Source organism: Protomyctophum bolini, assembly GCF_963924005.1.
Source record: "Protomyctophum bolini genome assembly, chromosome: 19".
NCBI lineage: Eukaryota > Metazoa > Chordata > Actinopteri > Myctophiformes > Myctophidae > Protomyctophum > Protomyctophum bolini.
Window position 1 is genome coordinate 27,388,726 of NC_137880.1, and position 26,739 is coordinate 27,415,464.

Here is a 26,739-nt window from a genome sequence, read left to right on the forward strand (position 1 = left end):
CGGCTCTACCGAACTTCGCAACGTTCGACATGTCGGTGTCTCTCGTGGCTCAAATTCAGTAGAGACGGCACCCCTCCGTCATGGTCTATGGGGAGGATTTCATTGTAATATAATACAGATTTGGGGGTTTTCTAGGAGTGTATGTACGGAATTGCCAATCCGTGCTATTTCACTGTGTTGGGTGAGACCGGGTTGGATCTATATACAGTACTAAATGTTAGTGTATATGTTATGTGAACCAGTGTGGTTGTAGAGCAGAGGTCATAATAGCATGTACACACTATTTCTCAAGAGTGCATATTTCACAATTATAATATAGTAAAGAAGGTCATATAACACAAATTCTAGACACATACAGTAGGCTACATAACCAAACAGGCAGTGTAAATAGTGGTCCACTGTATCATGAGTAAAGCTTGACAATTACACACTATCAGGGTTAAGGTTTACATTTCCACAGGGTCAACTACATTAAATAGAGTAGCTATTATATGGTAAGGACTAAGGAGCAATGCACAAAGGCATCCACTGCAGGATGTTTTTGTTGAGACTGCAGTCATATCCAATGTGTTTCTGAAATCTGATATTTTTTAATAAACTATACAAATAAAGTTTATTATTATTATTTAGGACTGACTATGCACACATTATTATTCAGTGAACTGCCTTTATTTGATAGTGTAGGCCTACAGTAAGCTGACAGGAAATTCGGGGAGAGAGATGGGGAGTGACACGCAGCTAAAGTCGTCGGGATTGAGATTCGAACCTGCGACACGCTGTAGTTTGTGGATTAGCAGCCTAGGTGCCGGGATCGCTAGGCCGGCCTGTGATGTATTTTGAGATATGCCAAGAATCGGCCTGCCAGTCTGAACAGAGCCTGACCTCACAAGAGGTGACCAGTTGTTTGCTTTTTGTCAAGCTGAAAACATGACTATAAAACTGAAAATTAAAATGCATCAATGAAGGATCATAAGAAGCGTAGGATAAATATTGATCCTGCTGGCATGTTTCTTGCAAGTAGTATACTGGGAGGACAACATGGGTTGAAAATAATGGAAGAAATTAAATCTGCACTGATGCGTTGTGTGTGTGTGTGTGTGTGTGTGTGTGTGTGTGTGTGTGTGTGTGTGTGTGTGTGTGTGTGTGTGTGTGTGTGTGATGCGCTCGTGCGTGTGTGTGCATGTGGCAAACAAAACCTCCCTATAAAGAAAAACAAGCTGAAAGAATAACTGACCGAACATAACACTCTGTAAATCGTACGAAGGCACAACCTCGTCAATAATTGGCTGGCCAGGGATTGTGCCAATGAACACCCCTACTACTGTTTACAAATGAACTGGTCAGATCGAGCCATCAATTTTATGAGGTGAGGGTTCGTTTCTGTGAAATGCCCATTGCTTTTGTTTTCAAACTCTTTAGTGAGAAAAAATGACCTGACAGCAGAAAAAACAGTTTTTGCTTTTGAAATTAAATTGCAATATCTATATCTGTCTTAAACTGGATCAACCGATCAAACAAAATAATAATTTGAATCAAATGAACAATCAAGATTTCAAAATACAAATGTTAATGTTATCAAAAAGTAATCCCAAAAGTAATCCAAAGGTAATCAAACCAAACATTGTAGATCTTCTATTTTACGGGGAAAAATCAAGTAATCCATAGTCAGAAAAATACAAAGGAAATGCATTGCTTTATCAATTTCTGATTATGGTTTGGTATTGCACTCTTATTACACTCAGACTCTTTTTGATGTACCTAAAATGGAATGCCTGGCCTCACTTCCTGTACTTTTATAGATGTTCCCGGTACCTCACTTCCTGGAACTATTGTATTGCTAACTTTTCCCCCACAGCTCCCACCTATGATCAAACCTTGTCCACTGAAAATGAATGACGATGACAACACAAAATTTTGGGGGTTAAATATTCAATATATTTTAACCAATATATTGTTATCACCCAGTATGTTATGTTTCATTTTCTTTCAATACTCATACCAGGACAATAAATACACTTCACACATGTGGCAGTCATGTCACAACAGCAGCAGCACTCTCTAACTCTAAACTTCCCTGACCGGAGTGAGTCCCCCGGCCAGGGCCCCTAGCTTTGTACCTCTACACACCAAATATCTTTGGTTAACATGTGTTTGAATAAACTGCATTAACATCTATGGCCGTGGTCAAACCTATATTGTACAATGAGAGTGGATTTGCTTTAGTGCCCTCCAGTGGATAATTAGGATTCTGAGAAGAGCTGCCACATCATGCTAGTGCAAATGATGTAGGCTACTAATCTGTTGAAGACTAAATTAAATAGTAGTTTTTATTATTATCTATTCTATTACTTTTTTTCTTCAAATGTACTCTGGTACAATGGAGCATAATAATACAGCAACATATACAGCTAGGCTATACAGCACACGACAAACTGATTTTAGTAGACCGTCACAGCTGTCAATCAATAGTGTTGGTGAGTGTTATACAGTATTAGTGTTAGGAATCCTCCCTCCCCCTCCAAAGCTGTTGTGCTCACTAGCTATTCGGAGGACATAAACACTCCACTCCATGTGTTAAAAACACAGGTGTCAGGCTTCAGAGAGTCAGAGAGAGAGAGAGAGAGAGAGAGAGAGAGAGAGAGAGAGAGAGAGAGAGAGAGAGAGAGTGTTAATTATTTATCAACGCTCTACAAGTGCTGACAGTGACATACATACCACCCTGTCTGCAACGTCACTTCGCCATGGGAAGTCATTCTGTCACTGATATTCTCAATTGAACACTCGATAACCCTCTCCGTCCTGGGAAATGTAGGGGAGAAAAGAAAGAAAGAAATTCTGATTAATCCATTTGCTTTGGAAAGTACTTCCACAATCCACACAAAAATGTTTGTGTAAGCTATTACTAATAGCCTATTTGTTTCTTATCTTCCACTGACATAAAAAGTAGCCTAGCCTATATTTTTGCAATATTGCTATAGGCAATCTTTATGACTATGACTATTCAGTTATTAGGCTATAGCTGACTGCCTGCCCTATTGCCTGCTAGCATGAAAAACAAAATAAAAAACAGCATATTTTTTTAAATGGTGTAAATGTGGGGAAGATGATGGAGATATCTAACGGTGCCTAAAGATTTGACGGTAAGATGAATAAATCGTTTCGTTTTCCACATTTCCATGACACGCGAAGTTACGAGGAGGAGCGGATCTCGGGAGCGAATGGAATGTTCTACTCTGCGTGTGTAGGGGATCAGAGGATTGTTTGCCACAATGTAGAAAATGCAGTTAACTAATACGGCTGCATTTATTCAAGCATTTCAATACAGGCTACGCTTTAAAATGATCCAAATCCCAAATTATGCCGGGAAATCAAAATACATTATACACCAAAGTGTATAACATTTACTCGAAATGTAAAACCCCCACATGAAATTGGGCGAGTCGAATGAAAACCTATGCCACATCCTACAAAATGATACAACTTGCCGCTGCCCCAGCCCTAGCAATTATAGGCCTAATCTTTAACGATTTAACATATATTATATGTTATAGCCTATTTAAAAAGAAAACGTATGTTATTAAACAAACCAAACCCCGTTTAAAGCAACTCGATCTCTGACACTCTCTGTGTAGCCTGAGGCTGAGGCAACTAGCCTACTCGACCATCTGAAAGTGTTTTTGTATTTGAGTTTCATGAGTAGACGTGAAGCGAACTTAATCGTGAGCCAATTTCTAAAGCCGAGGAGTGGGTTTACCAGACCATCCACCGACGCTCATACAGTTCGTAAAGCGGTAAGTTCTATTAACATTTTTGGCTTTTCCCCTAAACAAATGTGTTCTATACTTCTAATACGTATACCATTACCTACCTGGTAGACCACAAGAAAAGACCAGTAACTTTAGCCTTCATTCGCGCAAAACTGCTGCAGCCAGGGGCTTAGACTTCATATGGAAGAGATGCTGTCATGCTAAAGTGACATTATTTGGAGAAACCTATTGGTAAATAACTTAAAGGACAAGGTGCGGCCAGCCAGACAGGGTAACTAATTTGCCTATGGGACATATTCTTTATATTAACTTTATTCATTGATCACTTTTCTAAAAAAAAGTCAAAGTGATGCGCGAAAAAAATAAATAAATAAATATATATATATATATATATATATATATATTATATATAATATACAAAAAGGCAAAAAAAGCTACTTTCTTGTCATAATTCGACATTTTCAACCAAAATGTTCTCAGATAGGCCTATACAAAGTGCAGTATAGGCTATCTGCCTATTATTCAGTTGACCAGTTTCACCTGACTTGAGGTTTCAAAAAAAGAAAAAAAAGAGAGAGAGAAAGATCTGTGAGCTTAAAGATCTTGTAAAAGTATGAAATATTAAAGGTCTTGGGGTGGTTAACATTTGCACATTCAAAATAATTTGTGGATTTTTAATTGCTACTTCATTCCGAGAGACAAAAACAATACATAACATTGTTTTATTCACAAATATGTACCAGGATCCTGTTTGTAGATAATATAATGATTATTATGATTGGTTATTAATACACAAGAGTCAAGACAACATGTACAGTATTCATGTTGGTCTGCACACAGCTCCTGTCCTGTGATCACTAGTTGCACCGCCTCCCTCTCTCTTGAGCCTTATAGCACTACTACCCTGTTGCCTTGGCTACTGGTGTGCCAAGGGACTCAATCCTTACACTATGCATGTAGTATGTATGGCATACAGCAGTTCAGAGAAAAACTGCTATGAAAAACTTGCCAAAGCGAGAATGCCTGGAAAGCTCATTTGCTCGCCCTTTCTCCTGCAAGTATAGATGGTATACACATCAGACTATATAGGGATGTCCCGATCAGGTTTTTTTGCTCCCGATCCGATTCCAATCATTTGATTTTGAGTATCTGCCGATACCGATTTTTCCTGATCAGATATCAGATGCCATATCACAATAGTACAATATCGAAAACCACAGACAATATCCAGTCTAATATCATAATGGATATAATATTGATACTAGGGATGTCCCGATCACGTTTTTTTGCTCCCGATCCGATTCTGATCATTTGAAAATGACGTGATCGGCCCCGAATTCCGATCAGGATCGGGACAACAGCCCTACATCAGACCAAACTCTTTACCCACGGTACTATGGATTTTTTGCACCGGCAGACAGACGAGCACCGAGCTGGGTTGACTGCAGCACATGCAGCGTGGCTCATCCTGTGCACAACGTGCCTCCCTGACACGTGAAATGAATGTCTGTTTTCACTCCAACCACCATGAGCATGTCAGTTTATTCAATTTGCGTTCCTATCAAAAAGGAGCTGCAATACAGACGGACAGAATAATATTTTCTCAGTGATGGGAAATTGTGACCCCGTGACACAAGATGCCCTGCCAATTCTATTCTGGGAGGAGACTGGGAATTGTCCAAATGGTTAAAACGGGCTGCAGTTGCTTTTATAGTGATCAGCTATCCAGTATAGGGGAAAGAATGGACCAAAGGATGAGATCTCCCCCCCACACACACACACACACACACACACACACTACCACACGTGAGAGTGAAGGGAGGCACGAGCTCGAAGCCCATGTGAAACAGTCTCATTAGCTAAGGGATGCTTCATCCTTAACAGTATAAAGCGGGCTGAGGCCCAGTGGAAGAAGTGGAACGTGCAGCCATGCATGGAGGTTGTGGGGGGTTGCAAGGCAGCGTATAGTGACCAGAGTGACAAGGGAGAGCCTGTTGCTGTGTAATTGTGGAGAACTGCAAAGACTCAACTTGGTGTTGGATAATTCCCAATGGGCTGTTGTACGTCGAGCAGCGCTCCAAGTCTGTGCACACTTGACAATGTCACATATTCAATGCATGGGTTAATGCACACACACACATACACACACACACACAGACACACACACACACACACACACACACACACACACACACACACGCGCACGCACCTCTCTCTTTCTAACCACACGCACACAATTCACATGGAAGCTCAACATTCGCCTATAAATACCCCAGCTGTGGAAACACTCGTAAAATGTTATTCTGCCCTGCAAACACAACCATACGTGTGTGTGTGTGTGTGTGTGTGTGTGTGTGAGTGACTGTGTGTGTAAGGATAATTATATCAATATTATTTTCCTGGCAGCTATGTGCGCCGTGTTACGTAATTAGCAATGTGGAGGCAACCATTATCCATTAGACCTGCCTAAACGTCTACCATTTGAATGACTGCCATAACTATCCTCCCATCTCTTTATCATATAGTGTACTCCTGAAACGTGCAATTCCCCAAATAACATGAAAACATTCTGGGGGAGGGAAGACATTACTTGAAAAGATCCAGTATGTTTAGTCAACCCACAGAGAAGTGATAGTTTATCCATTTGATTATATTTGTCAGTTTTGTAAGAACAACTATTTATACTATCTCCTTTTGGGAACATGACACAGGCCCAGTACAACATCAACACAGCACTTTTCAGTCTTCCAGAATGGATTTTTTTGTAGTGCTTCATGTGGTTTTGTGTGCAATAAAATAGCAACGCCTGTATTTATGTCTGGTCCAGCTCTGCCAGCAGCGCAGTGAGCTGTCCCTGGAAAAGACCATGTGACCCCGTCCTGTGGAGGGGGTCACACTGCCTACTCCTCATCCTGTTGCATTAGGACGGAAGAGGGGTGTGTGTGTGTGTGTGTGTGTGTGTGTGTTGACCATAGCGGAAGCCTTTATGACTAAGGTCATAAAATACCAACCACTTCTACATAACATCTCAGAGCTGGGCTATAGAGCGTCGCAGTCCCACCCCCTTTCATGACGACACCAGGCCCAGGAAATAATTTCCAATGCATTTTTACCATAGACATTTCGAAACGTATTTATTTAAAGACCTTATAAGCGTCGTACAAAGCCAACTCTTGTCGTAACAAATCATGACAACAAACACAATATTTTGGACCAAACAAACAATTACAAAGAAGAAAAACAACAACAGAAAAAGTGTTGTAACCTGCCGTTTTTTTCTACTTTCGAATTCTTTGTTTGGCCCAAAACATTGTGTTTATTGTCATGATTTGTCAGGACAAGAGTTGGCTTTGTCCGCGGCATAAACGTCTTTAAATAAATACTTTTTGAAAAGTCTATGAGGAAAATTAACGCCGATTTATTTTCCGGGTCTCTCGAGGGGGCGGGACTGCGACGCTCTATAGGTGCAGACTATTTGTTTTTATATTTGGCAGCCTAGGGCATACGCACAGACTGGTTGTTAGAGGGTTCCAACAACTTGGGATGCCCACAAAGGAGGCAAAAAGGCTGGCAAAGTATTGTGGTGTCTCTGCTATAATTGACAGCCGTCATATACTAGGATTTCACCGCACGCACACACACACACACAGTCACCCCCCCCCCATTACGTCCACTCGCTCGATGCCATACAAAAACCCTCCACAGTGTGAACTCATGTGTCTGCAGTGATACTGTTGCGAGGTTACTATGAGTCCGTGGTGGGACTGGGAAATAATGCTCGGAAGAACTTGGCATCCGACTATGCGTGTTGTGCACTCTAAGGTTATGCCGATGAGATGTAGTGTGTGTGTGGCTGGCCAATCCCAGCTGTGTTTTGCTGCGTGGGGATCGGCATGTGAGCGGGCTAGCCAATAAGGGATCTGTGTTGCGGGTGGAGAATTGTGTAGTTTAGTGTGTGTGGTGTAGCCGAAATGGGTGGTGAGAACATGAGGGGGATGTTGCACAGCAATCGGTGACCCCTACATTAAGCTGTGTCTCTCCCAACATGCAGTGCGGGGGCTATATGTGCTAAGTGTGTTTTTTGGGGGAAATGTATTAAATTTGGGTATTACATGCAAGTCTGCGCTGCAGGTCGGCCGCGCACATTGGTGGGGGGAGCGGAGGGTGTTTTTTCGCGAGGTCCGGGGAGGCTGGCCGTGCTCCGTGGCGTGTGATCGTGTCCGCTGAAGTGTGCAGCAGTGTTGCTAAACTTCAATCCTGCCCTGAGCTAATGTGACGTGCAGGTTCTCTCTTGTAAAATAGATGGCGGAGACGCTGTTACTTATACCCATAGTCAGAGACGAAATGTTTTTATAATCGTCATGGGGGCCGCCCACCCGGCGAATATATATATATATATATATATATATTCAGGTCCAATTCCTCATGGGGGCCGAGAGCCCTGGTCGAATTCCTCATGGGGGCCCTGGCCCCCCGGCCCCCACAGACTCTACGTCACTGCATAGACTCTATGGCATCTATCATAGGCATGTCACTCAGTACTCTATGCCATAGAGTACTGAGTGACATGCCTATTGTATCATGAAAACACATGCCATGATTTTGCAGATGTAACTCTAATGCACCTATAATATTTGTGTACTTTGTGTGGACATAAAAAAATGGTTAAATTGTGTGTGTGTGTGTGTGTGTGTGTGTGTGTGTGTGTGTGTGTGTGGTGTATAGAAGGATCATGTTTACATTAGAACGTAAGGGGCTTGGGTCTTAGCCAGGGCTGTGTCCATGCATAATGTGTTTGACGGAACAGGACACTGTGTGTGTGTGTGTGTGTGTGTGTGTGTGTGTGTGTGTGTGTGTGTGTGTGTGTGTGTGTGTGTGTGTGTGTGTGTGTGTGTGTGTGTGTGCGCGTGTGAGAGTGTTACTAATCAAAATTATTGATTAATTCATTAATTGATCATTGAGAACATTATCGATCGATTAACCGGTTAGTTGATAATCTGTGGGGTTTTTTTTATCTGAGAATCTTAATTTTCCTCAATGTTTAACATAAAAATCTAGCCTACATTTTGCTGCTAGACAGAAAGAATACAAAGGCATATTATATATTCCTTAATCAAATATTTATTTGACCGTTTGAGTCAGATACAGGGCCAATAAATGGTCTTTTATGAAGAATAGAATGAAATGTCTTAAGTTGTCACATCACATGCAAAAGCAGAGACGTTTCTGTGGCTAACAGGGGGCCCACATGTACGCTCCTCGGTCGTGTGCGCGTAGACAGCATTACATTCACAGAAAACCGCCCAATGATAGAACTGCAGAATCTTCAATTAATTGTTAACTGTTAAAGTAATGAAATTAAGAAAATCTTGTCTTATATAGGATGTTTATAGAGCACCGAAGTCCTGACGTCACTGTCGGTAGAGGGCGTCAGTCCCCAGGTTCATGTATTTTTTATTTGCATTATAATCCCCATAGGGGGATTTTAGATCTCTTCATATAAGAACTGCGTTTGAAAAATAAACCGATCACCCCGGCCTTTTCACTCATATGGATATGAAGCATCGTCTGAACGTGGAAAACGTACAAATATACCCAAAGAGTAACAAAATAACCGTTAGAAACGAGTCAAAAAACCCAGATACTACATTTCCGGGTAGGCGGGTGGCTGCGGGTGGCTGCATCTGCCTGTCGCACAACATAAACGGAATGTTAAATAGGTTTATTTTTATTTTTATTTTATTTATATTTAATGTTTCGTGGTTAGTACGAGTTGAGTCACCACCAGCTGAGCTTATGTCAACGAGGAATCTCAGGAACGCAATGTGTTGACAGCTGGGCGTGACGTATATTAGCAGCGACATTGCCTTCATATGTAGTTTCAAGGCTTTTGCGGCCACATTAATTCCATTTTTTCCAGAAACTGGCTGTATCAAATATTAATGAACATCATTAACGACACACAGCCACCCCCCTGACAGAAAGGCCGGGGTGGTCGGATTATAATGCAACAAAAAAAATACATACCATACCACCAAACATACCATTATCCCCCTATAAAAAAATTACGACAGCTGGTCAGCAAGTGGATTCATTAATGTATGTATATAATATTTTAGGCCAATAAAAGTGTGAGTGTTGCAACTCTGTGTAGGGAGGGGGACGGGGACGGGGGTTCCAAATTTCCCACTTAAAAAAAAGAAAACCTGTTGGCTGCCGGACTATAGGAGGGCTGTCAGCAATTCAGAAACCTGTCCACCAGTGACATCATCGTTAGGCAGATTCTTTTTTAACAGTATTTAAAAATATATATTTAGATTTGTATTGTCGTGAGAACGATGGCTTCCATTTTCGTAATGCAACTTTTCAGGAATAGAAAGCCTGCAGTTTCTATTAGCTTGGGTTCCCCATCGATGATGTCACTGGTTTCTGAACTGTCCACAGCCCTCCTATGAGACACAGACTGAGTAGGAAAGAATTGTTGTATTTTTACTATTTTATCATGATCATTGGTGAGTACCAATTACTGTATATGAAGATAGGTTGAAAAGTGGTGGAGTGGTCCTTTAAGTTTAATTGAATAATTTCTTAACAGCGATTGATTGATTAATGATTAACTATTAACGTCCCTTGTGTGTGTATGTGTGTGGGGGTGGGTTGTGTGTGTGTGTGTGGGGGGGGGGGCATTGCTTTCAATGATTGAAAGCCTTAGAGAAAATTGGCAAGGATTTGAATCAGTCACTGTTCTCCTAAACCTGCCCCATCCCTCTAATCTCCACAGCATGCTACAATTCTGATTAATGAAATTGCCGGAAATTACATCCACACGGCTGTATGAGAAATGAGGTGCACATAAAAGACTCCATCTTTGGTAGCCCATTCTGGTGCCAATAGCTTTTCAATAATTGGAACAGTAACAAAAGACGAAAAGAGAGACATCTCTCTCCAATGAGCGCATGACCTATGGTAACATAGATACTGTAGGTGAGATAGAAGTTATTCAGATTGGATCAATATGTCATTAAACTCATGCTGTGTGCAAAAGGGAAGAGCAGCTGGTTTAGTATAACCAGGAACGATTTCCAGTACTATTACTCCATCATTCGTACTCCCACGTCTCTCTTTATTGTCCCACCCAGTTCCAGCACACATCTTTAAAGAATGCTGCCTTGGGGAGAGGAGAAAAGGAAAGGAAAGGAAAGAGAAAATAAGCAATAGGCTAAACTCTTTGCTTTGGGCTGTAAGTCATTATGATGCCAATGTCCTACACACCATAGGCTATATACCAATTATCACAGTACACATTCTTTACACCAGTAAACCTGTGATGTGACAAATAAACCTGATGCTGGGTGGCATTACCTCCATGTTGTTCACCATGGCTTCAAATTACTGCAGCTGCGCCTGCACAGCTCTGATGTTATTTTTAATGGCTCCTACTAATGCGATATTTCACAGTATCAATCCCTCTGGCTGTCGCTATTGCTCATTGTGGAAAGTTGGCTGGAAAAATGGTTAATCTTCCCACTGCCACGACTCCCATGAGAAATTCCAACCGACAGCACAGCGTGCACACACCCACCCCAGACACACACACCTGCACTTCAATGAGTGTGATGCATGCACAGTGATTTTCAGTTAATATCCTGGTTATGTTTCTTCTTCAGGATAAGCTGTTTATGTGCACCCTCAAGTCCCAATCCTGAATGTATCTGTATACACAAATAAACACAATGTTCGAAATGTTACCATGGAGACAGAATTTACATAAGGCACATAAATAAACCAAAAGGAATACATTGTCCACAAGATTCCACACATCATAACCATATCCGCTTTGTATTTGATGAATGATAGCCTTCAGTTCACATACCAAGTTGAAGTCACCATTGATTGATTGAAATATTTATTAACATTTTGCAGAATTACAGTACATTTCAAGCATAACTCAATACAAAGACTGTTAACTGTGAGTGGACGACCCAATAAAGCATTACACTTGTTTACAACAGGGTCCACCTTGTTCAATTCATCAAAACTTGACTACATTAGTTATTAGTATGTACATGTGCTGAATCTCTCCTTACGTTTAATCAATGTAGCTCATAGAGTAACGGTCACCTGTATACCTGTATTGAGAAACTATCTTTTCTGAAACTTGCTATGCTTTAAGACGGTGAATGGTCGATAAATTATCAATGCAACCATACAGAGACCAGTTCTCAGCCCACTGAGAGGGGCATTGGGATATATTGTAGTCTTTAATCTTATCTTGTTGCTTCATATAAAATGCCCCTCAGTTGAAATCACCACTTGGCACACCACAATTAATCTTCCACACAAGTTTTATTATAAAACACTGCACATGGTGAGGAGTTATTGAGCCAATTAATCATTTATGTAATTCACGGGATACTAATGAGAAAATTGTTCATCTCTCCCACAGGATCGGAGGAAAACAGGCAGCCGGGGACGTCGGGGAGTAGAGCAGACATTGTAGGGGACCAGGTCCATAGAGTAGAGAAGTATTGTAGGGGGACCAGGTCTGTCTGTCTGTGAACGAGCATTGCATCATGGGAAAACAAAACAGCAAACTCCGTCCTGAGGTCCTGACCGACCTGAGGGAAAACACTGAATTCTCTGACCATGAGCTGCAGGAGTGGTACCGCGGCTTCCTCAAGGATTGCCCTACGGGGCACCTCACCGTTGAGGAATTCAAGAAGATTTATGCAAACTTTTTCCCATACGGAGACGCATCAAAGTTCGCAGAGCACGTCTTCCGCACCTTTGACACCAACGCCGATGCCACCATAGACTTCCGGGAATTCATCATTGCGTTGAGTGTGACATCTCGGGGCGGCCTGGAACAGAAGCTGCGCTGGGCCTTCAGCATGTATGACCTGGATGGTAATGGATACATCAGCCGTGCAGAGATGCTGGAGATCGTGCAGGTGGGGAAATGTTGTGTTTTTCAGAGGGCACACAATAACTTTGTTAATTTACTAAATTAATTTAATTTAATTAATTTACTTTTCTAAAGAGTGAAAAATGAAACCAAAAACGCGATTTGGAGTTAAATTATTAACTATTTTAATGCTGCATGGTCTTAACTTCTGCCATGGGGGTGTGTCCAGTGCAATTGTAGTCAGAGGATGCTAAACGTGGGTGCCATGTGTCTGCGCTCAGCGAAAAAGGGCCATGAATTAGTCATGGTGTGTTTGGGGTGTTACATTAATTAAACCAGAGTGTCAGGTGCCATCACCTTTAAGAACCAGCTTGTGCCCCTGGTAGGTCAGTCAATCTAAGCTAAAAAGGGGCGGGGGCACTTCACACCATAGGCTAGTCAATCTAAGGTTTGACCCAAAATAAATTGCAATAGTAATCGTTCAAGGTTTTTTATGATTCATAGGGTCATCCAAATTATATATTAAAAATTGCTGTTTTGAAAAATTGTGGATCATGGTAAATTCAGGGGTTGAACTTAAAACCATTAAAAATCTATAAAGCATAAATTTCAAAATTGAATTATGCTTTAAGTAGCATGTGACGTGCCAAACTAGGGGGTTTGCATGATTCTGAATCCATTCCAAGCATTAGTTTTGCATGAAAAACACTCAACTCACTAAATTCAGCCATAGCCACGCCCAAATGTGTACCCCAACCTACAATCCCAGATTTTAACATGATCCACAATTTGTCAATACAACAATTTTTAATATATAATTTGGATGACCCTAAGGATCATAAAAAACCTTGAACGATTACTATTGCAATTTATTTTGGGTCAAACCTTAGATTGACTATAGCCTATGGTGTGAAGTGCGCCCCCGGCATGAGGTGCATTCCTATCTGGAGTGGAAGACGAGCAGAATAAGTTTCTAGCAACAAAACCAATGTTCTCGTGCATAAAGTGAAAACACACAAGCTTAAAATCTATTGGGAGCATTATTAATAATGTGATCTAATCATATCAGGAGACGTACGTGGCTCGGTGGCTGAAACAAAAATTATCCTAAACATTGAAACAAGGTGTCCAAACATAGTGCATGGTCGTTACTGCGTTAGGCCCTACGTTAAGTTATGAGAGGTAGTATATAATAGGCTATTTGAGAATATTTTATCAGCTGCATGAAGATGTCTCTCCCTCTCTCTTCTTGTGGAGAGACATTCTTATTCTTCATTTTCTACAGTACTTGGCTGTGTGCCACCGCCTCCTAATATGTCAATAATAAACATTAACAATATATAAGGTTTCTTGTAGGTTTCTATAGCTGTTTATTGTTCCTTTTCTAAATCTAAAGTCATGATATTTTCATTGTGGATTCTGGATAGTGGATACAGGCTGCCCTTTCTATTTTTATTCCTCTTATCAAAGTGGCTATATTTACTCTTCCGACATGGTTAACTGAACGGCTGCCTGGGCCATATCAATATTAGCTCAGTCCACTAGGTTTGGGAGTACACAAAAATGTATGTCAAAAGAACACCCGTGGTCAAAGTAGCCCTGACTAGATTATTATTTATGTTATACTCCTTACTATGCATTAACCATTTGCAATTCTTGTAGCATAACAAAACATTGAACATTATAATCTACTTTTAACTGAAAAAAACAGGAGAGAAAATCATTTTTTAGCATTAGCACTAGCAACATAATCCTTCTGAAATTGTATGCAACATTAAAACTGCCCTTGAGCAAGACACCTAAGTCTATAACTGCTCAGTGGAACAGTAGAGCTGCATATCCAACCATATAAAACTGTTTGAGAGAGAAACAAGTAGTCAGGTCATGAAGATGCATGCCCAGAAGAAGCGACTAGGTCTCTCACACACACACACACACACGATGGCTGGTTCTTCGCTTGCGAAGATCATAAGGAGTTTAGGGTCCTTTAGCTTTTCTCGGCGGCAGGCACGTTCATGTTGATATAATCCGATCCCCAAGCCCCTTCCATTCTAATATACAACATGATCCTTCTATCCCCACACACACACACACACACACACACACACACACACACACACACACACACACACACACACTTTGAGAACCACTGATATAAACAACATTAGGAAGGAACTACAAACAAGCCCAAGTCGCTTATAAGCGTAAACAGTGTGTTTGTAAATGGCCAGCTTCCAGGTGTGAATGTGTGTACAAGTAACCGTGTATGAACTACAGTATGAAGCATTGCCCACTTGAAAAAGAGATTAAAATGTGATCTACCCTGGTTAAAGAATGCACTGCTATTAATACCTCTTCGATTTGGTGCAGAGGGAAAAGAGCAGACTAAGTACAGAGCCAATTAAGGTCTACTAAAGTTTTTAGGGTTGAATTGAAGGTTTAAGTGTTTAAATGTCTGACGATCACAATACGCATTAAGATGAATCATATTAATCACAACATATTAATAGAATCTGAAAACTGAAGAACAATATTTTTTACAATATTGATCAAGTGACTTGTTTGCACTCCCAGCAAACCAAATGACGACCTGTTACAAGTCTATGAAATAGTAGAGTAGAGTAGTAGGGGAGGTGGTCTCTACTCCCTGCTTAATCTCTGAAAAACATTGAAGACCCCTGCTATACATGCTCATTTATCCCCCATCCTCTACAGGCAATATACAAGATGGTGTCATCAGTGATGAAGATGCCTGAAGATGAATCAACACCAGAGAAAAGGACAGACAAGATCTTCAGACAGATGGATATTGACAATGATGGTAAGAGACACACATCTAAATGTTTGTAGTCATTGTGAAACCACTGAAATACCCTGAGGTGCTACAGTATATAGCACCAGAAGTTGAACCATCCCAAAGAACAACTGAAGACTCAAGTGCTATACAGCACATCCTCTGCTATCCCAAAGAACCACTGAAGAACCGCAAAACATCGTATTGCAACTCTAGATTCATCACATTATAAAACAACCTAGTGTTGCAAATTGCGGCTAGGAGTGAGCGCTAACTAGTTTCCACAGCAACCAGGGAACAGACAAGCAGAACAAATACACAGCATAAACAGGAATCATCCATCCAAACTAGGCTAGATTGTAATTTGAAGATGTCACACCTGCCAGCCAGAGCCAAACACCCATGAACTAACCTGAATTAGCTGAAGTCATGCAGCTTTGGTGCTCTTCTGCCACCATGGAGAGATGCTCTTCAATTTGTGACTCCTCTCTTGCTTGATTCTCCAGCTAGTTTTGAACACTTTCTCATTAATCCATCCTGGATGGGGTATCTGGGGGGAGTTTTCAGCTACTGTAGTCATGGCTGTTTACAGTGTACACATTAGGCGCTCACATTAACTGTCCAGAAGTAGACCCAGTGTAATTCACCTGTTTCCCAAGGAGCTTACTGACACACACACACACACACACACACACACACACACACACACACACACACACAGGAAGTGAGTGTGTGCTTCTGCTTCACTTCTTCCACACTGACACTTCCTATTCAGTTGTCACAGTCAGTGTTGCCATGTCTGCTTATTATAAGCGACTTGTGGCAAAAAGATTTAAATTTATTGAAAATAACAAAATAACAGATCTAATTTAGTGTTAGTGTTTATTCACATTTCTGGAATAAACACTTCAATGTCACCTTCAACTTATGACAATTCTGCTAAGAGGAAACAGTTATTGTGGACGACACACAGTAAAGCATTACACTTGTTTACGACAGGGTCCACCATCAGATCATTTAGAGATGTACAAATATACACTTCTATATAAAAATAAACAATCATGTAAGGAGGTAAAAAGGGAAAAGAAACATAAGGGGTAAAGGGGTTGGGGGGGTAAGGGATATGAGGGATGAGATGATAGGGCCTCTGATGTTCAATGCATCACCAGTAACGAGAGAGAGAGAGAGGGGGGGTGGGTGGGGGGGGGGGGGAGCAGGGGATTGTCAGACCTCCATTTGAGAAGATTGTTGTGTGCCAGGGACCTCCATAAGAGATGATTCATCAGCATTTGTCAACCTTTTTCAATCTACACAAGCTCATAAAATAATCACAATGCGTTGAACATGTAGATCGGCTATTTTCAAATAGCTGAAAAAATAATAGTGTTTGAACCGTTTAAACTGTTCCTCATTTAGCTGGGGACCGCCATCAAATGGTGTAGGCTATAGCAGGGATACTCAAATAGATTTACCTGTGGGCCACATTACAAAAATGGCAAGGGGCCAGTAGATAAAATTACGACATTAATGATACTTGATAACTTCTCTCTTTCAATTGCTTTATTTTCGCAAAATGTATCAAAGTACAATGTGCATGCACACAATATGTAAATAAATAAATGTGTTACATTTTCTTGCATAAACACAAAGAGCTGTTTCCATAACTGCACAAATTATTGCACATAACATGAGTAGCTGTTATAATAACATAATAACATAACATGAGTAGCTCTTTGCCTGCCTGCCTGTCTGTCTGTCCATGAGTAGTTATTTGTTATGAGTAGCTGTCTTACTGTCTGCCTGTCTATGAGTAGCTGTCTGCCTGCCTGTCTATGAGTAGCTGTCTGTCTGTCTGCCTGCCTGCCTGTCCAATTGTCCATGAGTAGCTGTCTGTCTGCCTGTCTGAGTAGCTGTCTGCCTGCCTGCCTAATTGTCCATGAGTAGCTGTCTGTCTGCCTGTCTATGAGTAGCTGTCTGCCTGCCTGCCTAATTGTCCATGAGTAGCTGTCTGTCTGTCTGCCTGTCTATGAGTAGCTGTCTGCCTTCCTGCCTGTCCAATTGTCCATGAGTAGCTGTCTGTCTGTCTATGAGTAGCTGTCTGCCTGCATGCCTGCCCAATTGTCTATGAGTAGCTGTCTGTCTGTCTATGAGTAGCTGTCTGCCTTCCTGCCTGTCCAATTGTCCATGAGTAGCTGTCTGTCTGTCTATGAGTAGCTGTCTGCCTTCCTGCCTGTCCAATTGTCCATGAGTAGCTGTCTGCCTGCCTGTCCAATTCTCCATGAGTAGCTGTCTGTCTGCCTGTCTATGAGTAGCTGTCTGTCTGACTGCCTGCCTGTCCAATTCTCCATGAGTAGCTGTCTGTCTGTCTGCCGCAATTTCCGCAATTTCCATTTCCGCAATTTCCTCAATTTCCATTTCCGCAATTTCCATTTCCACCATTTCCGCAATTACCATTTCCGCAATTTCCATTTCCGCAATTTCCGCAATTACAATTTCCGCAATTTCCGCAATTTCCAACTATTAATGGCAGCTGGGTTTCATCATTCAAATAAAATAGAATTCTGTCCGTTTAGCTATAAAATTATGTCAGGGAATAGGGATACACAGTATATGTCTTTCATTTGCATTGCATCTCCCCCCCCCAAGCTTTTATTTTCGTTCGAGTAATAGTACAACTCTAATAGTATTACTTATAATAATGTAATTAAAGATAACTTCATTCAGATTTATTTATTTTTATTTCATTTTCCAGATTTGTTTTTCTTCTTTTTTTTAGATTTTCATTGGTGGGCCAGTCATAATGGTCCCGCGGGCCTGATGTGGCCCGCGGGCCTGAGGTTGAGTATCACTGGGCTATAGTATGGTTTATACAGTATACTATTACTAATGGGTGGAGGGTGTCATAGGAAAGAGTCAAAAGACCATAGTCTAGCTTGAATTATTGGCCAAGAAGTTAAATTGATGCAACAGCATCACCTGCTGGCTTAAGCCATGACTCCACCAGATGTATATGTAATGTGTTCTTCTTCCACAGGCAGGCTGTCACTGGAAGAGTTCATTAGAGGTGCCAAAAGTGACCCTTCCATTGTCAGGCTACTGCAATCTGACCAGGGCACATCTCGTCAGTTCTAAGAATAAAAGACCGGGACAGATGGATGCTGAAATAGACATTATCGCCATCTCTCCCTCTCCCCAAGTATGCATCTATTCATTCCATTGATCGTTTAGAGCCCTATACTAGGGGGGTTCCAGTCAACTAAGCATGGTTAATTGTCATCTTGTTAAAGCATTAATCCAAATACAGACAAAACCCACACCTGCATGCATACAGCTAATGGTGTTAACTTGACCATGGTTCTGTTCGTCACGCCATTACCTGACAACTTGGTGTTTTCATATTCACTAAATGTTTACATTATCAAAGTTCTCCATGTTGCATGGATATGGCTCCCTCCTGTCACTGCCCAGTGGATTACGATGTTCTTCAATTAAGCCATTCTGTATATACTTTAAAGTGTTTTTACTTTGTCAAGTGCCATATTTGTACCAATAGGATTATATTTGCAGGTTTTATCTTTGTACTTGGTCACTCTAAGAGAAAATAAACTTAAATGTTACTTGGTAAAAATTCTATAAAAGTACTCTCAATATGCCTTTCGTATTGCATGCACTCCGTGATCTTTATATTTCTGATATTGTAACAGTTTACATGAATAAGAAGGCAGTGATTATTTTTATTCCTTTTTATTTTTTGTAACAAAAGTCATTGTTTTCACGCAATTGAAATAAAGTTGTGTAAGAAAAATCTACACAAAAACTTCAAACTGTATCCTCTCCCCTTGTCCTGGACAGTCAAGCTGCAAAACCACCAACCACTGAATTAAAAACCAAACAATTTAATTATAAACATTACATAAGTCACATCAGGTTGGGCATGTTAAGAGTTTCTGAACATTAAGGCTGCACAATTGGGCTATGGCTCTTGATTAGTTTGTGTAATATTTTAATGATTAAAGATAATTATATTTTTAAATAATTTTCCTAATACATTTGTAGCTTATTGTGCTCATCAGTGCCATACTGTATCTCTTTGGACAATTGGTTGAGATTTCATTTTGCCTGAAGGATGGGGAGATGGGTTGCACAAGGCTGTGTGTCAAATATGTTTGGATTAATTGTGATATATATATATATTTATTTTAAATCACGATTTTCAGTTAATTGTGCAGCCTTACTGAAAATTACCACAATAAAGCTGTCCGACACGGGGGCAGGCTAAACGAGAAAACAGAGAACGATGTCTGAAAACAACTTCAACTGAACTCCTCCCACCCCCTCTCTCCCCCAGAGGGCGGGGACCAGTAGAACTGTGCAGCATCTAACATTCAGCAGGTCTGTGTAGCAGAGTTCACTGGAGGCCACAACCCCCCAAACCCCCCCCCCCCCCCCCCCCATCTGACTGACAAGAAAGATGTTAAAACTCTTCAGGTTGACTCTTCTGGAGTATTTCAGTAACTGAGCGACCTGGCCTCCCATTCATCCACAGGAGAGGAGAGGCACGTTGCACACAGGGTCTGGCCGGTCCAGACCGGAACAAACCAGGCCAGTCTGGATCAGCCCCAGCCCCCGTTTTGGCTCATAATTCAATTCTGCCACCAAGTTCATCGTCGTCGAGGTCCACGTCGCTGAGGTCGTAGTCCTCCTCAACAGGAAGCTGTGAAGGACAAATGGCACAAGATGAAACTACAGATACACAAATAAGGGTAGCATACGCACTTCCCTGCTCATAGATTCTTGTCCAAATAGATTTTTAGATTAGCAAAAAGATAGTTTCCATTTTTGATAGATTCACATTTTAAGTCTACATATATGGCTAGTATCTACAGTCAAGACAAAACATGTGCAATGACGTATTCCCTTTGTATTTAAGGTTTCTTCCTAGAGGCTGAAACCTTGACAGTCAAACGTGCCAATGGAGAAAAAAAAAACAGTGATATGGTGACATTATAATATCATCCCCTCCCCTAACCCCTCCCCCCTTTAACAAACAACAGTTGTGGGTGCGGCTTCAGTTCAGGTGGATCACTACCCATACTTAATGAACTAGTGGGCGTGTCCACATAAAAATGTCGTTTTAACAAATACCGTACACTTTTTTTGAAAACAAATCAACCTCCTTATATAATAATACCTGATGATCATGTTTTAGGGTGGAAAGAAATCACAGCACTGCCTCTTTTGACTCGAAGGCTTTCAGGAAGAAACCAAAATGACACATGGAAGACATTTAAATATTCTAACCACACCTGGGGGTCTAGCTATTAGAGCAATGTTAACTCCATAGACGCATACAAAACAGAAAAAGTACAAAAATCACAAGACTCCATCTTTAACTTATTACAGTCTTCCAACCTACCTCTCCATCTTTCCCATCCCAGGCGTCTACTTTGCTGATCTTGGGGAAGGCGCCACCTCCAATTGTAGCTGTAGAGCCGCGGCCCACAGACAAATCCCTATAAAAAGGGGAGCCACAATAGCATTCAATAAGATCAGACACGTATCACGATGTGTGTACGCAGTGACACCCCGTTATACCAATGTCATTTATAACAACATTTAGGTATCGCCCTCTACCTGAGGAAGTCATTAATGCCGGTCCCGCTGAAGGAGCCTCGGAGAAGAGCAAACTTCATCTTGCGGGTGTTGATGGCGGCCATAGCGGGGTAGCCAAACCCACCAATACCCAGAGAGGACTCCAGATCCATCTGGGCTCCAGCTTCTGTCCACAGCCACCTGAGAATCAATGTTGAAAGAAGTTGAGAGATTACTCACAGTACACATTTTATTTACTCAGTCTCTGATCATAATCATCCCTCACAAATAGAACTCTTACCCCCACATCATCTTCTTGTTCTTCTCAGCCATCTTCATCAAGACCTCCAGGTAGCCATTTCTACCAGCAGCACCTGTTGGGTCGAAATACAAGGATGAAGGATTGAAAGCTTTGACTAGTCTTCCTTTAAATCTCCAAGTGACAAGTGGTTTTCTCTACACTTTGACTAGAGGGGAGGCTTTTTGGAGCCTGTAGAAAAGCCTGTAGCGCGGCACTTGCTGCCACGCTATGAGCTTGTAGATCTGCTATTTTTCAACAGCTAAAGCATAACATAATGCTTAAAACACCAAAAGGGGTTCCCGTCCTGAATGGTTTAACAGGATATGACTGTGCACATCTGAAGCACATTATCCTGCATGCATCGATTAGATGTACTGTATCAGTAGTCATACCAGCTCAGTTTGACCTAGGCCAGGTGTGACTGCCCAAATCAGCCATCACCCACACCACAGAGCCCAAGAGCCAAGAGTGTGACCTCACCAGTGTCCAGGATGTGGGGTAGTACAGAAATGACACATAGCTGGCTGTCTTCACAAGTGTTCTTCAAGACGTCTCCATTAAGGATCTGAGACACACACACACAAACACATTTTATGAGAGAACTCACAAATAAAGCAATGGACCATCTATTCCTTAACATGGTGAAATTATTATTTGATGCCAGGTTGTAGTTTTTATTTGTATTCCTTAGTGTGCACAAATAATCTGTCCTGTAGTGTGTACACAGTGGCACTAACCTCCAGCAGCTCAGGGGGGGGAGCATTGTCAGTGAATAGATCCATTGCCGCGGCAACAATGTCAGAACGGGTCCGGCCGCCTTGGTAGTCCTGAGGCTGCTCCCCTTTACGGAAGATCTTGATGCTGGGGAATCCACGGATCTGGACACAGAACGGTGATTCAAGAATTAAACATTTTAATCAAACTATGACAACAATTCTTTGCTGCTGTCAAGTTTAACTCCACTATGTCTGTCTTGTATTAGTACAAAGATGCTTACCAACAGTAAAATTAGTTACTATAACAGCCAGGTCGCTACATATCTTCTGTCCTGAAATATTGCACTAAGCTACTAAAATGCTGCAGCTTCCTGCTAAAGAAATGACTTCAGACTGAGTAAAAGAAAACTCAGAAAGCCCAGCTGTCTGATCAAAAGACAAGATAATTGAGATAATAAACATAGGGCTGTCTGCAGTAGGGTTGCACAGGTGTTACATTAATGTGGCCAACCACAAAGGGAGATGAAATCAGTTATGCTTCCATCTGGCAAAATACTTTACTGGTGCTTGGTAGAGTAATTACTATGAACACAAGCCATCTCAATGTAGCATGTTGATGTTAAACACTTCAATATACCTTGTCCTATAGAGACTCCTGCTGTGTTACACTTGTTAGTCCAGGGGTCTTCAACAAGGGGTCCTGTATGCAGGCTGCTAAATCATTATGCGATAGGGACTTTTTAATAGGGAATTTTATTTTTTACAATAACCACTTAAACCATATCCCTATGCTGGGGGTAACATTAGCCGAAACATTGCAGATCTACAAGCTCACAATGCAACCCGTTTTGAGCTTGTAGAACGTCTACTTTCGGCAAAGTGTTTTGGTGTACAGTACACTGCACATTGGAAGAAAAGAGCAGACAAAGTACTGAGCCAAAAGGTCCAAAAAGTAAATGTCTAAAGAATACACATTAACACAATATGTAGGGGGACCCTGCTTCATCTCTCTCTCTCAGCTAAGTGGTCCTTGGCCTGAAAAACATTGAAGATCCCTGTTCTAGTCCATCTCTATGTAGTACATCTCTATGTAGACTGCTGCACTGCTGGTTCCTATAGATTCCCACAACAGGCGTTCAAAAAGATTCTTGCTTACCCCATAGCGGCTAGCAAGGCCCTGGTGAACGGTAGCATCCACAGCTCCCAGGTGAATTTTGCCTTTAGTCTGATCCTTTACAGTTGAGGCTGCAGCTGCCCACTCAGGCTCAAGGCTGATGACAAAAGACATGATTTGATGATATGGACATTAACAAAATGAAATACTCATTATTTGAAAGAAAAGTCTAGTATGGTTACTAAATCAATTAACAAACTGATGTCCTTTGTTTGCAAAAAATAATTATTATGTTGAGTTGAGTATACAGCAAAGTACTAATGTTCTAAACATTAAAAAGCAGTACTATGGAAGGTAGCCGCAATTTGCAACTCTAGATGTTTTTATAATGGGATGAATCTAGAGTTGCAATACCCTCCATTGACTCCCTACTCATCCAAATTGCGTTTGCGATCTGCATGTATTAAACAACGTTAAACTCACCATCATTGCAGCTCTAGGCCAACTTGAATTATCCTCTTTCAATCTGCCGTGCTTTTGTTTCATAAAAATCCACTGTAGACATGTTATGAGCTACTTTCTGTCAAGAAATTCTGTGCAGGTGATTCTTTTTCTAAGTGCTGGAGTTTGGAAGCACTCGTCGTAACTAAGTCACTGAACGGCCCTGTAGTGTGTACCAACTGTTTCGAATTTGCACATAATGCAGGAGGCAGCAGCGCAACCCGTTAATAATAAGTGCTTCCAAACGCCAACACTTGCTTAGAATGTCTTGACAGAAAGTAGCTCATAACATGTCTATGGTGGATAATTATGAAACAAAAGCTGAAGGCAGATTGAAAGAGGATAATTCAAGCCTGGCCTAGAGCTGCAATGATGGTGAGTTTAACGTTGTTTATGTCAATGGAGGGTATTGAAACTCTAGATTCATCCCATTATAAAAAAAATCTTGAGTTGCATATTGCAGCTATATGGAAGGAAACCTCATAACCCGTTGTTATTTACAGCCAACAAAATAATTTTGTGAGCGGGTAGAATCTAGATGTGTGATATGTGGATCAGTGTTCAACCACACTGTAGTTCAATGTTATGATGCGATTCACATCTTAACACTGAACTACACTACACACAGTTACATCATGTGACACTCACTTCTTGCAATGTCCACACCAGGGCGCAAAGAACTCCACCAGCCACACGTCACCGCTATCAAGCACCAGTTTGTCAAAGTTGTCATCAGTGAGCTCCACAACAGCGTCCTTGCTGCCACCGCCACCACCACCACCACCACTCTGGAAAAATACACAAGTCACTCAGCAGTGTTAATTCACCTTTAGCTAAGCCCCACCCTCTCCCACTTTGACACTTTTCAGCCGGGCTCATTCATTCCAATGTAAATATCATGGATTTTACACATTAAATACTGGTTCATTTTTGGAACCAGACCTTTTTTTTAACAATGTTTTATCATATAGGAAAACTATTGGTGGAGAAGTTTGTCTACTCTAACCCATGTTATGCTTAGCTGTATGGAACATAGCAGTTTGGGGAGGGGCTTAGCTATAGTTCAATTCCGTCGACTTCACTAAACTATGGCGAAATTTTTTCCTCGACTACCTTTATTCACTGACAAAAAATATGAAACCACAGCCCAGTAGACCATTACATGTATTGGCGACAGTATGGTCCTTGTCAAACAACAAGGCAATGCTGAGGTTGAATAGTTTGTGTACTTGTTTGCTGTAGTCAGAGCCTCCAGATCTGCCACTGAGCCTGTCCTTAACCAGTGCGCGGACAGCATTCAGGGCTCCATCCACAATAGCCTGGCTAGTGCGTCCACCTGATGGAGGAAAGTATTGCAAGGGTTACCTTACCATATATTTAACCAAGCAGCAGGTTCTCTCACTGCAGTCAGTTCCAAAATTCAATAAAAATGCACAGTTCCAGAATTCAATAATAATGCACCATCAATGACGATGCAGTGCTAACTAGCTAGGCTGGCTTTTCAGAGCAAAGGATTTTAACGTTACCTTGGAAATCATCTGGCTTGTTCTTGTTAGCTCCAAAGATCTTGATGGTGGGGAAGCCCCTGACACCATACTGTCCACCCAAGGACTTGTGCTGGTCTGCGTCTATGGCACCAACCTTGACAATACCCTGTCGAATCACACAACATGTGACTGGAGCAGAGCAGAGTATTTTTCATAATCTATAGAAACGCTTCACACATTATAGTGAGTATCGTACAATTACTGATGTTTGCATCGAATTTACCTTCAGGGCTGTGGCTGTTTTCTTCCAATCAGCAGTCAGGCTTTGACAGTGGCCACACCTGTGAAGATTAAACAGTGGAGGTATGTGTAGTTTTTCGCACTGGGGTTTAGTGACATACTGCATTCATATTGACATAGACATGCAAAATATAGACATGTAGAAATTAAAGCCCCACAAATACCCCACTATCTCAAAAGCTGGATTTTTTTTCAATCTTTCAAGCAATTTTTCATATTGCAATGAATAAACAGTTGAGAAGCATATGGTAAATGTGTAATTTAAAAGGTACAGGTAAAGAAGACTAATGTGAAATACAACTTTTTTTAAGATATTGTATGCATGTGTGCTTATCGTGTGTCTGGGTCTCATAATCAACTTTTCCCACGGCAGATGATCCACTCACCATGGCGCATAGAACTCAACTAGCCACAGGCTGTCACTCTGGATCACCTCCCGCTGGAAATTGGAGGGATTGAGCTCAACAACATCATCACTAGCCGAGTAGAACCCTTGGACTGCCAGGACCAGGGAACAGACCAACACACCTAGAATACATAACATCACAAATAAATTAACTTCAATCTGGGCCTCTTGTCTTGGGTCGTCTCTGTTTACAGAAAAACAACAAGGATACCCAACACAGACGTATAGGCAGCTCAAATGCACAAAGGAATAAGCGAGCAAAACAGCATTAAGTCATGTTTTTATAACTATGAACAATGGATATAAACTATCATCAACCCATTCAACTATCAGAGGCCCATGTGAGTGCTTTGCCACTGACTACACACGTATAGCCATTAGCTATCCGGATTTCTTTTAACGGAATGCATTATTGCGATTAACAGCCTACTGGCATTGTACATAACGGACAGAAAGATCAAATTGTAATACATTTACCTAGTAAAATCGGTCCCATCGCTACTTCAGGTCTCATCCGCTTCCAATACACACTGACTGACGCAGCGCGCCGCTTTAAAAAGTACACAGCAAAATCTTACCGTGGCCCACGTTGATTGGTGGCCTGGTGACAACTTTGTGCCTCGTCCAATCACCGTGCGCCGTGTAGATCACTGACCAACGCAGGGTGGGGATTGGGGAACAGATGTTCCACCGACATTGGTGACCTATTGAATTCTGTGACTCCAGCATTTAGCATTTCAAAGCATTTAATTCATTTTCATTAACTTTTCTAAGATAAATGTTCGGGATTTATAGTGCAGCATGACATCATATTAACACGTTTTAAACAATGAAAACGTCTGCATATTTTAGCATT

The 26,739-nt window shown here is 41.3% G+C and overlaps 2 protein-coding genes across 2 annotated transcripts; one reads left to right on the forward strand and one right to left on the reverse strand.

The window, feature by feature from the left end:
• Positions 1 to 3,481: 3,481 nt before the first annotated feature.
• Positions 3,482 to 19,890, forward strand: hpcal1 (hippocalcin-like 1). Its single transcript, XM_080790937.1, has 4 exons — positions 3,482 to 3,791; positions 12,214 to 12,718; positions 15,388 to 15,493; positions 18,501 to 19,890. Exons 2-4 carry the CDS (start codon positions 12,341 to 12,343, stop codon positions 18,596 to 18,598), a joined length of 582 nt encoding a protein of 193 aa, XP_080647063.1. The 5' UTR covers positions 3,482 to 3,791; positions 12,214 to 12,340; the 3' UTR covers positions 18,599 to 19,890.
• Positions 19,195 to 26,495, reverse strand: pdia6 (protein disulfide isomerase family A, member 6). The gene is made up of 13 exons (XM_080790936.1): positions 26,361 to 26,495; positions 25,864 to 26,005; positions 25,461 to 25,518; positions 25,217 to 25,343; positions 24,920 to 25,026; positions 24,339 to 24,478; positions 23,232 to 23,346; positions 22,097 to 22,237; positions 21,840 to 21,924; positions 21,360 to 21,432; positions 21,101 to 21,259; positions 20,883 to 20,979; positions 19,195 to 20,180 (listed from the first exon to the last, which is right to left on the reverse strand). Exons 1-13 carry the CDS (start codon positions 26,395 to 26,397, stop codon positions 20,103 to 20,105), a joined length of 1,359 nt encoding a protein of 452 aa, XP_080647062.1. The 5' UTR covers positions 26,398 to 26,495; the 3' UTR covers positions 19,195 to 20,102.
• Between the last annotated feature and the right edge of the window lie 244 nt (positions 26,496 to 26,739).

Bases quoted from the DNA above. Each gene is read 5' to 3' on its own strand.
- hpcal1 (XM_080790937.1), top strand. From the start codon at position 12,341: ATGGGAAAACAAAACAGCAAACTCCGTCCTGAGGTCCTGACCGACCTG. The intron at 12,719-15,387 runs GTGGGGAAATGT...CATCCTCTACAG, and splicing joins AGATGCTGGAGATCGTGCAG to GCAATATACAAGATGGTGTC. The intron at 15,494-18,500 runs GTAAGAGACACA...CTTCTTCCACAG, and splicing joins GATGGATATTGACAATGATG to GCAGGCTGTCACTGGAAGAG.
- pdia6 (XM_080790936.1), bottom strand. From the start codon at position 26,397: ATGAGACCTGAAGTAGCGATGGGACCGATTTTACTAG. The intron at 25,027-25,216 runs GTAACGTTAAAA...TTCCTCCATCAG, and splicing joins CAAGCCAGATGATTTCCAAG to GTGGACGCACTAGCCAGGCT. The intron at 21,925-22,096 runs GTTAGTGCCACT...TGTGTGTCTCAG, and splicing joins CCCCCCCTGAGCTGCTGGAG to ATCCTTAATGGAGACGTCTT.